Here is a 16,082-nt window from a genome sequence, read left to right as displayed (position 1 = left end):
TGACACCTTCCCCAGATGCTGGCAGGCAGTGGTGGAGCCTCTTGGTCATAGTGAAGGCACCCTGCYGCTAGCTTCCCTGGCCCCCACACAGGCTCCCTTGGCAAAGGAGAACCTGGCACTGCCRATGTGCCAAGCCACCCCACGCAGAGCTCCCCATGCACCCAGGCTACGTTTGGAGCCAGGAACAGGATGGCTGGTGTCCCCGGGCAGTAGGGAATGACTCGCAAATGCTGCCAGCAGGAAGGTTACTCTCCTGAGGCTCTGTGGGTAGTCACGAGCGTGAGAAAAAAACATTCCAGAGTGGGGACCTCACTTACCTCTCCCAAACCAAAGATGCCTAAATCCAGMACACTCAGCTACTGCCTTGGTGTGGGTGGCAGCTCCCAGGTTTGCACTGACTCTATGCACACAGAGGTGGCTCAGATATTCACCTACCATTTTGAATTAGCTGTCACACCTCCAGAGACACACAGAAGACCTTGACAAATGCTAGCAATCATGTTGAGAGTCACAGCACAGCAATTAGGGAGTGCTCTCTGAATAGCTTTGCACAAAGTTAATAATGAATATAAAGGCAATGCAGTGTCCTCTCACTCAAATGTAATGCTAATGGCACTTAAATCATCAGGGAAGAACACCTGACTTTGGTACCACACACCAGAGTGTTTCCATGTGTGCTCAGTGTGCTCTGGGCTCAGCAGGGCAGTTGAGGGAGAACAAAATATTGCAGGAAGGAGCTGCTGTGTCAGGGAAGAGAAATGCCCCCTTCTCTGTGTACCTGGACAGGAGTCCGTGTGCTTGTTGCTGAACATGGGAGAAGATGCTGCTACAGACAGCAAATGTAGCTCCAGGGAACATCCCTTTTTGTCTCCTGTGCTCTCAGGCAAATTTTGTCTGCTTTGAACTGGGCTGTATCCTGCTTTGGGCTAAACCAGGAGTATGAGTAGTCTCCCTACCCCATCTGCTCCATGGCCATGTTCTCCTCACCATGCCCAGCACCTCAGTCCAGCCTTCAAAGTCAGGGAGCTGAGGGGGAGGGAAGGGAATACTGCCCTAATGCTTTGTCTCACATAATAACACCAGTTCAATTTCCCATACAGTCGTTGATCATTACACGAGTGAAATTGTCTTCAACAGTGTCCGAGTAATTGCCATCATCATTATTGGCCTGGGCTTCCTCCTGTTGCTCTTGCCAGAAGAATGGGATGTCTGGGTGATAAAGCTCCTCACGCGTCTCAAAGTCCGGAAGAAGGAAGAAATTCCTGAAGGGAACGGAGACATTGCGTCAGGACTGCCTAACAAAAGCCGGAGAACTCGCCCCTCCATGTCATCCTTTGCTCATTAAATGGTCTTTTTACCAAAACTCTGTGGTTAACCTTATATATGACGATGCAAAGGTCTTTCTTTGAAAGAAGCACACCTGTCCAACATGGTGTACATACTTGTACAGTTTTGATATGATCACCATCTAAGGCATCAAGTYTTGGCATGTCCAGTTTGCTTGTACTTTTTTCACATCAGACCTTTCACTTAAGTAGTACACTGAAAAAAACTGCAAACCAAGAACCTCTCCTCTCTTTTTAAATGAATGTAATATATAGTCAAAATATATTTGCATAGGTTATTTTAAAGATTGWTTTTCATGAGAAGCAGGGCAGACATTTTGAACATTAGGTACTGAATGATGCATTGCACACTGTGATTTAAAAGAAACAAATGCTATGCTACATCACATGTTTATTTTTGACCAGAGCTATACTTTGAAAGTTTTCAAGGAACCAAAAGAGAATCTTTTTGGACACAGGAAGGTGGGGGGAAGAGCAGAGGGAAGGAGGTTTAGAAATCACTCTGTGTAGATGAGCACGTTACACTAAAACCAGATGAAAATTYAAGTGTTATAATGCTTGTACTAAAGTGCTGGGGGAGGGGGCAATCTAGACCCCAAATCTCCTTATACTGCACATGACTGTAGTCCATGTTTAAAATCATGCAAGAGAAATCCAGTGCCTTCTACAGAACTTGTCTTTATCCATGTAGGACCRGGTCCCACCACAAGACACTTGCAATGCAGGGCCCAGGCTTGCAGCTCCAGGGGATCCCAAATTCCCACCGGCATCAGGATGTGTCCCCCCATACGCACTGTGGCTTCTGTGGGAACGCAGGGTCCAGGGGCTGCAAGTCTGCACCCAGGAGACCTGATTCTCTTCTCACTTGCACAGGCTTTACCCCTGTGYGGAGCTGCACTTGATTAATGTTGTGTGAGAAAGGGGGAATCTTGGTCATGTGTGGAAAAATCTGACCGAAAATGAGCGATGGAGCTGACAAGAACGTGGTTGCTACTATACAGTCTGAGAACACGGACTAAGGGGGTGAATCGGCAGTTGCTTTTACTCCATAATTGAGAGTGTTAACAGTTAAAAATGTAAGATATTTACATCAAATGTAACACTTTTTATGAAACTTGTAAGCACCAGGATGTTTACTTATGCGATTTTGGTTCGCCATTAAATTTCTATCTGTGATAGATCACATGCTATGTAAAAAGGGAAAAAAAGGTTATAGTTTACTATTTTTGAAGTTTACATTGTTGCATATGAAATTAAAGTGTTCTTTTGAACCACTGCCATAACCCAAGGGTCCCTGCTGTCACTGAGGCCATCTTTGTCTCAGGCAGGGGTGGCATCCACTTCAAACCATTTGAGCAAATCGACTTCAGATTCCATTATCTGTTTGGCAAAGCTAAATAATAAAAGATTTTAAACTCAGTCTTGGTCAATGCCGTCTGCTTCCCTCCCTGCCCTGATTGTACCTTTGTTTCAGTTTTACACTGGGTAGTATTTAGTCAAAGCTGTGAGAAGAGAGAGACAAGACCATCAAGCCTTCAGCCAGGTCTTGCAAACCAAGCTGCAGAGAAGGAGGCTTTCCCTCTGCTCAGAATCCCATTGACTTCAGATACAAAACTAGACCTCATGCATGACCATGGTCCAGAGAAGAACAGGCCAGCCCTTACTGTGCTTTCCCTCCAGTCCACAAGCACTGTGGTGATCTAACGAGGTGCACGCACAGTTGCTAAAGAAAACTGCAGCCTCCACCACCTGGTGTCCCACTGAAGGTGACAAGGCTTCAGGCAGCAACACAGATGCACTGCTTGCCAAGTCTGTAACATCCCACAGGGGACAAATTGGTCCAGAGGCTCACATTAGGCATCAGGAAACACATGACCAGCAGAAACAGACCAAAGAAAAAGCTGCCCTTCCAAATACAGTCACATGAAACCAGCTGTGAACAGCCATAAATGCATATGCTAAGAGGTATTTAAGAGCTATGGATAGCTCTTAAATGGGGATGTAGATGGATAACAAGGCACTAACCCTGGCTGTACGTTTGGTCTCTACATATCCCTTCATGACCAAACAGATACTAAAGACTTGCTAACAGAGATTACACATGCAAATCAAAACCTGAGGCTATGGGAAGCTGCTCCCAATCACTGTGTCAGTGGTGTTACACACCTGAATTTTTAAATCCCTTTATTTGGGAAGCATAGGAGGGTAAGGTATAGAACAGGAGCACAAGGACAAGTCTAATAACTGGTTTGAAGGGCACACACCTACAAATTTGAATTCAAAGCCCATAGTTTAATGCTTACTGCATTTTCTGGTATATCACTTTGTCATCCTCCAAATGTCCCACACCAYTCCCCAAGCTTCCTGTCTAAGGCAAGGCAAAAAAAGAACGTACAAAGGGTCATTCCACTTTCCATTCTCCCTGCAAACTGCATCTTGCTTAATCTCTGACTAACTCCATTTACTGTGCACCTGATGCAGTCTGGTATCTAAAGGTATCCAAAGAGCTCTAAATGCCATTTTAAAAAGTGTACCTAATGTGTACTAACCCCTAAAAGGGCAGCAGACGTTTTTAATTGTCACTAAGGACCTTGGAGGATTTTATGTACYGTAATGAATATCAGCATCAGTGAAATTTTGTGATTTACACAATATAATTGTCATTGCTTCTGCTGGCTAATCCTTCCTCAGAACAGGCTAAATAAAGGCAAGGGCTGGGATTTCAAACAGTACTTTTATTACAGTATCTCACTTGAGTGGGAACAGCACAAACTAGATTTACTTGTTTTAAGCAATTCTAAACTACATGCAGACAAATTAATCACACAAAATTACCTATATTTTTAATGCAATATCTTACCCTAAAGATAACCACCTGATTTGAAGGTAAGCAGTTGCTTAACAAAACTTTCCAGAAACTAAAGCCCAGAGTATGACTGGGAGAATGTCAGGAAAGCAGCAAGTCCATAYGGATACATGTGTCATTTTTAGGTGCAAAGTGTCAGAAATCTGAAGTTGAGGAATGCTAGAAGGAACCGGAGTCACTGGCAGCAAGCAGAATGACGGGGCAGACAGCAAACCCTTCTGAGATGCCRTTGGGATGACTGTGCCACTCTTTGGCTGATTGCAAGATTGAACCCTCCTGATCCTGGACCGTTCAGGGATTTGCAGAACAAATTAAGTACCGTGGAGGTCAAGGCTGTTCTGTGGCAGACTCTCCTGCCTGTCCTGATAGGTCAAAGTGTTGTGCGAAATCTCTGCAGCGCTGTGTGATTCAGTCACACTGTGTAGATCTGGTGTAGCTCTGCAAGGCAGTTCCTACCACCATAGGAAAGAGCAACCCCTGTTAGCATTTCTAGCCCATTCTTGGCCACCTCACATGTCCTCTTGATGCAGAACTACAAGTTTCTGGCAGCATCAGGACTGGCTGCCTGGCTTCTCTGAAGTTAGCCTCCTGCATTGCCTCTGCATRGCTCCTGCATGGGGTGCCAGTCAGCAGCGTGCACCCCAGTTCAAGTGCCGACCTGGATCCTCAGCTTCCTGCCCCATCTTTGCCCTCACAATGTCTCCTGGCTCCTTCAGCAAAGAGGGAAGCCAGTAATGGTCAAAAGGACTTGTTAAAGCAGCAAGTTAAAGAAATCTCAGGACAGTAAATAGCATCCCCAGACTCCAACGCAGCTGCCTGCTTTCACCACTGCACAACATAACAGTGAAGAATCCAGAGAAGGAATAACAGTTCTCTTCCTCCCCTGCAAGTCTTCTTCCTTGGCCTGTTCTCTGTAGTGTTGTCTCATKCTGCTGCCTTTATCATCACTTTTTTTTGTTGCAGCTCTCCAGTGACTGTTTGAGCCTTTCATCACACATGAGTCAGAGCTGGGCTCATTAGATTAGAAAGTTTCTCCTACTTTTTTGTCGAGGATGGCTGGGCTCACGTCTGCAGCCTTCCAAAAAACAGCTATGAAAGGTATAGAGCCAGCCACAGTACTGAACAGAAGACACTGAAACCAACATACAGCTTTACTATATTGGGGGTTGAGCGTAGATTAGAAAGACCTGTGGATCACCAAGTTCTGGAGCGGAATGAATGTCTCCTGCAAGCTCATGGAAAAGTCACTAGTCCCCAGCTCTCCACAGTGCTCTGTAATGAAGCTAATGCAAAACTAAGTTGATCAGAATTAATATAGACAGTAACATTAACCCACAAGGAAGGTAACGTCACCAGATTGACCCTATTTCTGGTCAAAAATCTTTCTGCTCCCTGTATTTGYAGGCCTAAAAACCCAAAGTGAAAGCTTCTTCATGCAGTGAATACTGAAGTCTTAATCTACTAAACTCACTCTCTACCAAATTCCCAATGAACTCCAAGTCTGCGTAACAGAAACACGTGAAAAAACTCTCTTCCTCACTGAAAAGCATGTTATAGACCTGCCATGAATGTTACCTATCCTTTGRTAACCTATCTGTGTGCATACTGTAGTCACAAACTACGGGGAGAAAACACCTGGCTCCAGGTTCCTGATTTCTCCTGCAAACTGGAAGGAGTCCTGCAAGGTCTCCAAAATTGAGCTACTGCTTGGCAAAGGCCAAGACCAAGAAGCTCTTTTCACAATCCARTCCTCATGTAAGTGGTCTTTGCAGAAACTGCCAGCAGTAATAGATTTTGATGAATGAGTTTAATTAGCTCACCATTATTAAGAGAAACAAGTAGATTTTATTCTTCAGTTGGCATGTTCTAGGGCACTTCTGTAATAGCTTGCACCTTAATTAAGTCTTGAACACTAAAAAGGAAAATAAGAAAAAAAGAAAGAGCTCAAAGACCCCCTGAAGCAAAAAAAAAAAATCTTTTGGGGGAAAATCATATTCCTAAGGAGGTGGCTCAAAGTGAAGTTTCAGAAGATAAATAAGCCTCATGTTTCTCTTCCATATAAAAGTCTGTTAGGGAAAAATAYTAAATATGATCAGCTGCAGTCTATCAAACATACCTTGAGGAATTTTTAAACAAAATATTCAAAAGCAGCAGCCACAGAATAAGTTTGCTGCATCTTTTTTAGATAGASTTGATATTAATGACTATGCTACCTATAAATGAAATGCATCACTCAGAGCCAACAGGATCTTAATCAAAATAAAAGTAGGATTGTCCTGGTTCTATATATTTTTTACTGGATACAAAAGGTTGTGAAATGCAAAGGAGGACTTCGCATCTAAAACAAGAGCTTGAAATGAGACTATGCTTAACTCAGTGAAATACAAATGAAAGTCCTTTAGCCAGCTGAAGTKAAATGACTTGAAGACATATTTATCTTAAATCTTTGATTTTTCTAGTATTTAAGAATATTTTTAAACTAAGTTAGGCTCAGGGTAGAATCCAGAGGGGAGAATCCAGATGGAAGCAATGTCAGCAATTCAGAAAATATTACCTATGAAGGCAAGCTGAAGGAATCGAGTTTGACAAGTCCAGAGAGATAAGACTCAGGGGAAACATAGTATCAATCTTTATATATGCAAAAGATTATTCTAAAGAGGATGGAGACCATTATTCCTTATTTATTAATTCTGAAAGTCAATAKCTATTTTACTGCTTAGTTACCTGTCAGTGAAAGACTCTCTCTCAGTTTTAGCTTTTATTCTCCAGAATCAGTAAAAAAGCATCATCAGGAAATGTTCTTTTCCCAATCATTTATGAATACGTACAACAACACTGGCCTCATCATAGCTGCTTTTATAATCTCTCTCCATTTGATCAGCAATGATTTATTCTTACTCTCCACTTCCTACCTCACTAACTGGCTATTAGTCCACAAGAAAACCTTTCCTTTGGACCCACAATAGCTTTTCTTTGGTAAGAAACAAAACTCTTCAGAAATCTAAGTACGTTGCTTGCCATCCTCTGAAAAAAAGGACCAAGARAAGAATGTGGAAAGTCATCCATCCTTCAGATTCCTCTGAGCACGGAAGGACAAAACCACTGAGAGACTGAAATCTGGTTCTTCTCTGCCTCCCCATAGGGGAGGAGTGCCTTCACTAACCTCCTCAGATTATCTGTACCAGGTTCTGCATGTGGACCAGATGTTTAAGACTAAAAGCTGGACTCCAGTGAGGGCCAAGCAGCAGAATTTGTCAGGACTTACAAACTTTGGGCTTCAGCTTTCATTTCCTACCCTGCTGGCCACTAACAGACGATCTGGGCAAACACCTCGTGAATATAGGTTTGCTGTCTCCCAGCAATACATCTTACTGTCTCTCTGGCAGTGATTGCTTCTGAAGGTGCCAGGTCTTTAATGACTGGAGCCTAGTGAGCAGACAAAGGAAGCTGTTTAATATTCTCCTTGTGATTTTTGGCCAATTACACAGCCTCAATGCTTTCCTGACAGGTAAACAAAACCATTTTCTTCTCCTTGTGTGATTTTGGATTTGGTCAAAGGCATGTCAACTTGCTAGGTTGGCTGCTAAGAAAGTTGACATTGATCTTTGGAACAAATACTCACCATGTTTGAAAACTATGTTGCCTTTGTGCATGTGTAAGCAATTCCATCTGATGAAGTTCACTTGCAATGTTTGTAATGAACATAAGGTAATCAGTGTAGCTGAYGTACTAAATGTAACAACTAAACGTGAGCATTCAGCAGCATCTTYGATATGGAATTTTAGGATATGTTTCAGTCTGAGAGAACTAAACCCCACTTTTTAACTTTCAGTAAATAACACACCACAGTAATTTCAAGGCATCCAAATGAAACTGCAGACAGTTTTTCCTTTTGCATTTGCATAGCTTTGAAAATTGGAGCCTGCCTGCAGAAGAGGCAGATTCCCAGCTCCCCATCTGAGCTTTCTTGCAAAAATCTGAACATTAATATTGCTGCAAAGCAATCTTGTCTCATCCCTAGTGAGCTTGGAGAATTGCTAAGCAGGAGCCAAGAGAACAGTAAGAATTAGTCTGTCTTCCTGCCCTGCCATCACTTGCTTTCCCCCAAATACTTTTTGTTTTCTGCCTTCCTAACAACTGAATAAAAATGGAGTATCAGCATTAAAATAAGTGCCTCCAATTAATGTAAATGACTACATTACCTTAGAACAACCCTCAGCCTCCAGGGTCTTCTTTCTTCTTCRTAACTTCCACTCCTCTTTCTAGCCTAGTGATTTTCAAACTGCGTTCCACAGACTACTCCACTGGTGTCCACRCAAGGTAACAAAGAAAAAGCAAGGCTTTTCTCAGCAGGCTTCAGATCACTTAACAGAGGTATGGAAAAGGTGAAAAATCCCTATTCTATCCATTCATTCTTCTGCTGTCTCCACACCAGTCTGAACAGAAACTTCCCAGTCAAATCGCTTTCAGCCCTGCCTAGCAAACCTTCACACTAGCCCTCAGTCACATGTACAGCTACCACAGAAAGCTATAGTAGCCTCTGTCTCTTCATGTCTCTATTTATGTCCATTCCTCAATGATCCAAGCCATTTATTTAATTTTCTATGTTCATATCTCTTTGCTCACAGCCTAAGCACCATAGGTCAGGGATCTCCATCACTGCATCCAGCAAAGACAACCTATTTCTTCATAGGAAATTATGCTAAGAACCCCAAGTAGCTGGAAAAGAACATGACAATGTACATTTTTTTAGGGATTCACAGAATTAGTTTGCTATGGTCACCAAAAAAAAGCTAACATTTTCCTTCTACTCATACACTCCTATATTTTTGAATTACCACTAAAAACAGATTAATGAAAGTAAACAGCAACACGAAATCTATATGAATTAACAAAGAAAACCGTGAGTGCTTTGCATAAAGCTACAGAAAAAGATCACATACTTTCCTTAAAGATTTAGAATTTGATATGCCACTTTCAAATCTTTATTTGCAAATGCTTGGTATTTTAATATTATCAATGGGCACTAAAAAGGAAACCTTTAATTATGAACTGAGGAATTCATTAATTGCCTACCACTCCTTACACAATTCTCCTACTACACTCAGAAAATCRTTGTTCCAAAATCAGTGGTCATCTCTGAAAAACTTTAATTTTTTTCAAGAGGGTTATTGAGCTTTTAAAAGACTTTTCAAAATATTTTAAAGATAAAAATGACTTTTCTATTAAAAAGTGATCTACCTGAAAGAGAATTTCACACCTAATAACAACTTCAGAAAACAATGTAAGGAAGAATTGAAACTATAGAGATGCCTGAATGTCTCCCCTCCACTATAATGAAGACAGCTAGTAGACATCTGCACTTGCATTAGCTGACTGCATCTCCAGTGCCGACATCACTGTCGAAGGTAACCCATGAGGATCCTTTTGAAAGCAGAATTTGAAATCAGATCATATCCTAAAAGATCTCAAGAGATCCACTCCTGGTAACCAAACTCTCATAATCATAGCAAATAAGGCTACAACTGGAGGAGGACCTCCATGTTTAACCTGTTCCTGACTGCCATTTATCTTCTCACTTCTTAAAAACTTCCAGTGATGGGCATTCAAAACCTCTCTATGCAAATTTTCAGTGCTTATATACTTCATGAAATAGGACTGCCATACTTTCAGGCAAATTTTCTTTTCCCATCCAATGCTTGCTTCAAAACTAAAAATCATGGTTTAAAATGCAACACTTTTTATTTATGTAAGAGCTTCCCAGAGAGATGACTCATGTTAAGCAATCTCTGTCAAAACATTTCCAAAGAGTGGCAGAAAGAAGTGACTGAAATAACAACTGTTTTTAGTTTATGGAATTTCTTTGCTTAATTCCTTCCTTTTTAATAATAAAATAGGCAGATTTAATCATTGCAATTGTTTTGCTTTTTTCTTTAGTGATAGTGTCTAATSATGCAGAGTTAGGAACCTTGTGAGACCAACAGAGTGGGAGTTACATCTTTCATCAACATTTGAGAAGGAGGAAAGAGGAAATATTTATGTATCATTATCTCACACTCCGCATTTTTGTAACTTTTACAATACAATTGCTTAGCACTTAATAACTGAAGAGAATGTCTCGGGTTACCTCTGGCGAGATTCTAGTATTATTTCCAGCAAAATAAATAGTTGAACACAGGGCTTATTATTTAAAAGAACTCCATCTTAAATTAAATTCCCTGAAAATTAATTACACATAAGGATCATAATTTGAGGGAGGCCACATCTGAATCTTCCTATGCCAGAAAAATAAATTAATTAAACTGCTGGTACAAGCACAAAGCTGAACGCAGCTGGGGAACTTTGAGGACTGCTTAGGGACACCTGCAACATGCTAATGCTGCAAATGTAAATGGAGAAATCATTACAGTAGTCAGTCCAGAATGTGTTGGATAAGTTTCAGCTAAATATTGGGTAAATAAGTCTGGAGGTAAGGAGAGATCTGTAAGATGTTAATCAGGAAGCAACGAATATACAAACTATTTTCCAATTAATAATAGCAGGCATAAAAATAAAAGAATCTGAGAGCTGAACTAATATATAAATCACCATAGATCTCATCTTACTGCAGTCCTGAAATTTTGACGGAAGATGGTTATCCATTTATTTAACATCTCAATAATTACTAAAAACATATGTAATTCAGAGGCTTCAAYTGTGGCACACAGCTCACTAACAAATCTGGAATTATTCAAGTTTTAATCTTTCTTGAACATTTTCCTTCATCTGGCTGTTATAAACATGCTATTTATCAATTAATGGGCATATTTCTCAAAGTAAGCCTAAAAATAGATACTTTGAACTGGCACAGGAGCAACAAAGAAAAAATCCACCACATGATAGCAATTTAACCAAATGGTAACATGCCCATTAAAAATATATTAGATAAAAATGCCTTTTTTCTGTTTGTGTATGTTCTAAAACCAGATTACAAATTTTCCCTAACAGCTATTATACAAAGCTTTTTACAAATGCCTTCACTGAGTATTTCCTGGTTTACAGATCATTAAAGAATAAACTATTTACCGTAAATATCCAGAATGTGCTATGTAAGCTTTGTGATTAATTGTGTATGATCACATTACCTCCTCCATTTCATGACTGGAGTAACTAAACAATATTGTACACATTATAAATGATGAATCATAGAATCATAGAATCAGTMAGGTTGGAAGGGACCTCTGGAGATCATCTAGTCCAACCTCTCTGCTCAAGCAGGGTCACCTAGAGCATGGTAGACAGGGTTGCATCCAGGCGGGCCTTGAAGATCTCCAGAGAAGGAGACTCCACAACCTCTCTGGGCAACCTGGTCCAGGGCTCCGTCACTCTCACAGGGAAGAAATTCCCCCTCACGGTCAGGCAGAACTTCCTGTGCTTCAGTTTCTGCCCATTGCCTCTTGGCCTGTCACATGGGACAACTGAAAAGAGTTTGTCCCCGTCCCCTTGACACCCTCCCTTCAGGTACTCATACACATTGATAAGATCCCCCCTCAGTCTTCTCTTCCTCAGGCTGAAGAGGCCCAGCTCTCGGAGACGTTCCTCAGAGGGCAGGTGCTCCAGCCCTCTGATCATCCTCGTAGCCCTACACTGGACTCTCTCCAGTAGCTCCATGTCTCTCTTGTACTGGGGAGCCCAGAACTGGATACAGAACTCGAGATGAGGCCTCCCCAGGGCTGAGTAGAGGGGCAGGATCACCTCCCTCGACCTACTGGCAACAGTCTTCCCAATGCAGCTCAGGATACCATTGGCCTTCTTGGCCACAAGGATGAAATCCAAAATGCAATTGATATTTGTTATTACCATATGTTTTGGTCTTTAGACTTAAAATTCATTTTCTTTTAATATTTACGCTTGTAGAAGCCTTGTTTTTTTAGAAGCCTGAGTGCAACAGGGTGGTTAAAATAACCAGAAATGAGAACACGGCCTATGTCAAAAACTGATAAGTATACAGCTGCAGTCACATTCACTTTTTTCCCCAAAAATATCCCCTCCAAGAAGTATTCATCRCTTCCAAAGGGCTGGATACGTATTTCAGTATTTCAACAAACAAAATCCCTTCCAAGTCTGGCTGGCTCACAGGGTTCTGCCAAAGATAGCTGAGTCCAAATCCTTTGGTTTCTGTTAAAATACATTTCCGTACACCTGACCAGTGAGCCACCTGCAACACAACATAGAAAAAGCATGCCCACCAAGTTCAAGTAGGAGAGGAAGTTCAAGTAGGGTATGGGCAGTCGTTGGCTGCTGTTACATGTGTGGCAGAATAACTCTAAACTGGGTTATGTGGCTTCTCTTCCCCTACAACACGTTCATTTCTTCTCCCCTCGGTGTACTGGTGGGGCTAGCTGCTGGCCCGAACACCGAAATCAAACTGGGGAATGGACAACAAAACACAGCGCTCTGCCAGGTTCCTCGATTCGGTTGCTGTGTAGCCTCACAAACCAAAAGGAAGTGCAGAGGGTGGGATGGAGTGGCTGCGGCAGAACGAGGGGTGCGTTTAGGCTGACAGTGCTGTGGGAGAAACGTACCAGGAAGCCCACTCATACAAGCTCCTTGCACAGTGCTAAGATCTTCCTATCCTCCTAGAGCTTGCCCCTTGAAGGACACAGAAAAATTACTAGTTTTAACAATACTATAACGTAAATAATGAGCATGGACTTCCGATGAAGGCAAGAGGTCAGTCCAAACTGCTAGCTAATATGGATATTCGCATACACACACAAACACACACACATCTGACTGCTGGTCCTCAGCAAAACATCTGACTAGTGAAGACCAACAGGAGCATTTTCCACTAACCGCTTCCTGGGATGTGTATTTGCTGCTGGTTAGGTGTGAACCCCAGCTAATATGCTCTGCCAAACTTGTGTGGTTGGAGCGGAAGTCATTGCACTCCAGAGTTGGGGTGGAAGAGAAAAACTGGACCCGCTGTCCAGTTTGCTTGTACTGCCAGTACAAGCAAATATCACTCACAAAATATCCAAGAGCCACTGACACAGAAGAACAAAGTAATGGCTGTGCTGCAATACCAATTTTGTCAGGACTTGCTATATAGTCTTGAAGTAAGAGTCCATTCTTTCCCTAATTCAGTTTTCTCACCTATAAAATACAAGACAAAACCCCTTAGATGCTTATTTAGTTACAAAGCAGAAATGTTCAGAGGACTAAGCAGTTATTTTAGTTAGGGCTCGGACTTCCAGTCTTATCTTCATTAAGCATTTATTTTCACACACAAAACTTATTCAGTAAAGTTAACATTATTTAGGGCATATTCAGATATTTCTCATGCAAACAGCTAGGCCAGCAAAGCCATTATCACACCCCTGTCAGAAAGTACAGCCTCCTTTGATGAAAAGAATAGTTACYTGAGCGCTCCTCATCCTCTTTTGGCAAAGCTAGGCCAGTGGAGTTTGCCCAGTTTAAAGTGGTAGTCTGATTTGACTGGTATGCTCTAAACTGCTGGCCAACTAGAACAAAACATATTTCTCTATTTAGTTCAACCTTTCTAAATAGCTATTTAAGTACTATAAATACTTAAAGAAATATCAAGTATTTGCACAGTAAAAACACTGTAACATAAATTAAATGTCCTTTTATTACTAATATCACAGAATTTTAACAAGCAGACCCTAAGAATCTGCAATCATGTTCACAACTTCTGGTTAAGGAGCCAACCTAAGGAACAATTTAACTTCTCAGGGAAATAGGTTTCTCCCATAAAATCACAAGAATATTGCTTTCATCCCTAAAATTGCTGATGTATGGGCAGGCATTGGGTATTACATCWATTGGTTAGCCATCTGACACCAGCATTAATACACTTCATTCTGTCAGTTCATACTTAACTTACTTCATTCTGCGATACCAGCAAATACACAACAGTATTGAAAAAACTTGAAAAGCAAAGCCAGACATCATTAATATCTTACAAGAATGCTGAATCCTACAACATTCTTACAGTCTTGTTTATAAACATTTTAAGTCTAGTACATTAAATCATTCTAGGTTACTGTTCTTATTCTTCCATTAAGGAAGAACCATGTGACCTTTAATAYTGAAATGTACTATTATGTATGCATTTCACTCATGTTCAAAATTTAAATTCTCTTATGTCTGTTAGATAAACTAACATCTCAACTAAGCCTTTCAATACCTTAATTGGTTTATATTCTGGTACTTTTTATTAAAAAAATACAATCCTTTTCAACACACTCGGCATAACATTCTTCACCTCTGCAGTGTGTGCAACCACCTCCAGCTGAGGGTGGAGGAAGAAGCAGCTAAACATAGCAGCATTCTCCACTGACATAGCTAGACAGGAGATCTATCTACAGACAGCTTCTGTTTAACAGAAGCAATATACTACACAGMAAAATAAAGCTGAGTTTGAAAAGCTCAATATTGTAAATTAGTCACTGTTTGGAATTAAGTCTTGGTGCTATTAAAACCTGAAGTGCTCATCCCGGTTCCAATTCTTTGGTGCTCTTGGCACAGACTTTGACTGAAGTCAGCAAAGGCATGTTAAAACTGCATTGAAAGAGGCCAGCGCTGCACACTGCAGACCACATGATTCTCCCTGTACATTATCCACAGGGGGTCATGAAGGATTGGGCCGAAACCTTTTACAGCTTCACTGCTGAACCTCACTTTTCCCATCCCAACAGTCAGAGCACCCRTGCAAATGAGGCTGGTGAGCTCAGTGGAGAATCCTGACTCTGACCAGCTTCCACAAAAAGGGCAGCAGGGAATTGAGATGCTGGCTTCAACAGTTTCTTAAAGAAAGGAAAGAAAGGGCCACAAACCTATAAAGATATAATGAAAAACTACGTGAGCTAAGGTGAGTTTATACTCTACAGAAGAGATCCAAACTCTGCACCAAAATACTAAGAATTAACTTTTCCCTTTACAAATAGAAGCTTTGCTAATTCAAAACAAAAAGGCTGACATGTCCTAGTGGGGAAATAYATCATCAGGGCTTTGACAGGCAACTTCTGGCTAGTTTTTCTCACCTCAAGCCCACCACCACCTGATAAAGCAGGCACTGGAAAAACTGAGGCATCGCATTTACTCCCTTCTGCTGCCTGCTACAGCAGCAGCGTCATGTCCCGGGGAGGATGAACAGCCAGGGATGAAACACTAGTCTAAACCACAGAAACAAGATTTGCTAGAGTTCATTTGTTATAACCTCCTGCTTTTGCAAATGGCCATGAACTGAGAAATATCAGACATCCACAAACTCCTGCAGAAGTTGTCAGTGGCTCAAGACTGCTCAGAATTAGGGCCTTATTAAAAATGTTTCCCTAGCTGTCAAAGTTACAGCCACCCCAAAATTGCAGCTCTGTGAGTTACTATGGAAACAAGTGCCGTGGCTTTTGAGACTACTAAAACATTTAGCATGTACAGGTGACTGATGTATAAAATAAAGACTATTAACTCCACAGTGACAGCGACTCCCACAATGAAACCCTAYCGACTGTCAAATAAAGTAACAAACCAGAACGCAGTCCTACACGCTTTTTACCACAGTCCCAGCACTGGCTTTGTGACTCACGTTGCTGCCGGGCTGAGTCGTCAGACACCAGCACACCCCAATCTCAAACTACCAACATCATTACCTTTGCTATGGGTAAGGTTTTATTACACTAGGGTAAAACAGTTATTCTTGTCTTGCTTTTATCACAAGCTTGGAATTAACACAAGAGTCTGTCAAGAGAAGTATTTTTAGAGTAATTTTTATAAAGGCAACTTACAGTTTTCAGAAGCTTTAAGCACTGCCAGTTCCAGTTCACAGCAAACGGCCGCTACGAGCCACCRCTATGAACTGCTGCTTAGCT

General features: G+C 41.4%; 1 protein-coding gene across 1 annotated transcript in view; it reads left to right on the top strand.

Annotated features, from left to right (window-relative positions):
* SLC35F3 (solute carrier family 35 member F3) overlaps window positions 1-2,734 on the top strand; it is a 189,478-nt gene extending 186,744 nt beyond the window's left edge. Inside the window, exon 8 of the mRNA XM_085315469.1 lies at window positions 1,101-2,734. Coding sequence (XP_085171595.1) covers window positions 1,101-1,345 — 245 coding nt within the window. The 3' untranslated portion in view covers window positions 1,346-2,734. The remainder of the gene's footprint in view (window positions 1-1,100) is intronic.
* Window positions 2,735-16,082: the final 13,348 nt, after the last annotated feature.

The sequence above is a fragment of the Rhea americana genome, unplaced genomic scaffold, assembly GCF_003343005.1.
Source record: "Rhea americana isolate MKP2758 unplaced genomic scaffold, rheAme1 scaffold_43, whole genome shotgun sequence".
Taxonomy (NCBI): Eukaryota; Metazoa; Chordata; class Aves; order Rheiformes; family Rheidae; genus Rhea; species Rhea americana.
Note: the sequence above shows the minus strand (reverse complement) of the source record. Positions and strands in the feature narration are given on the sequence as shown.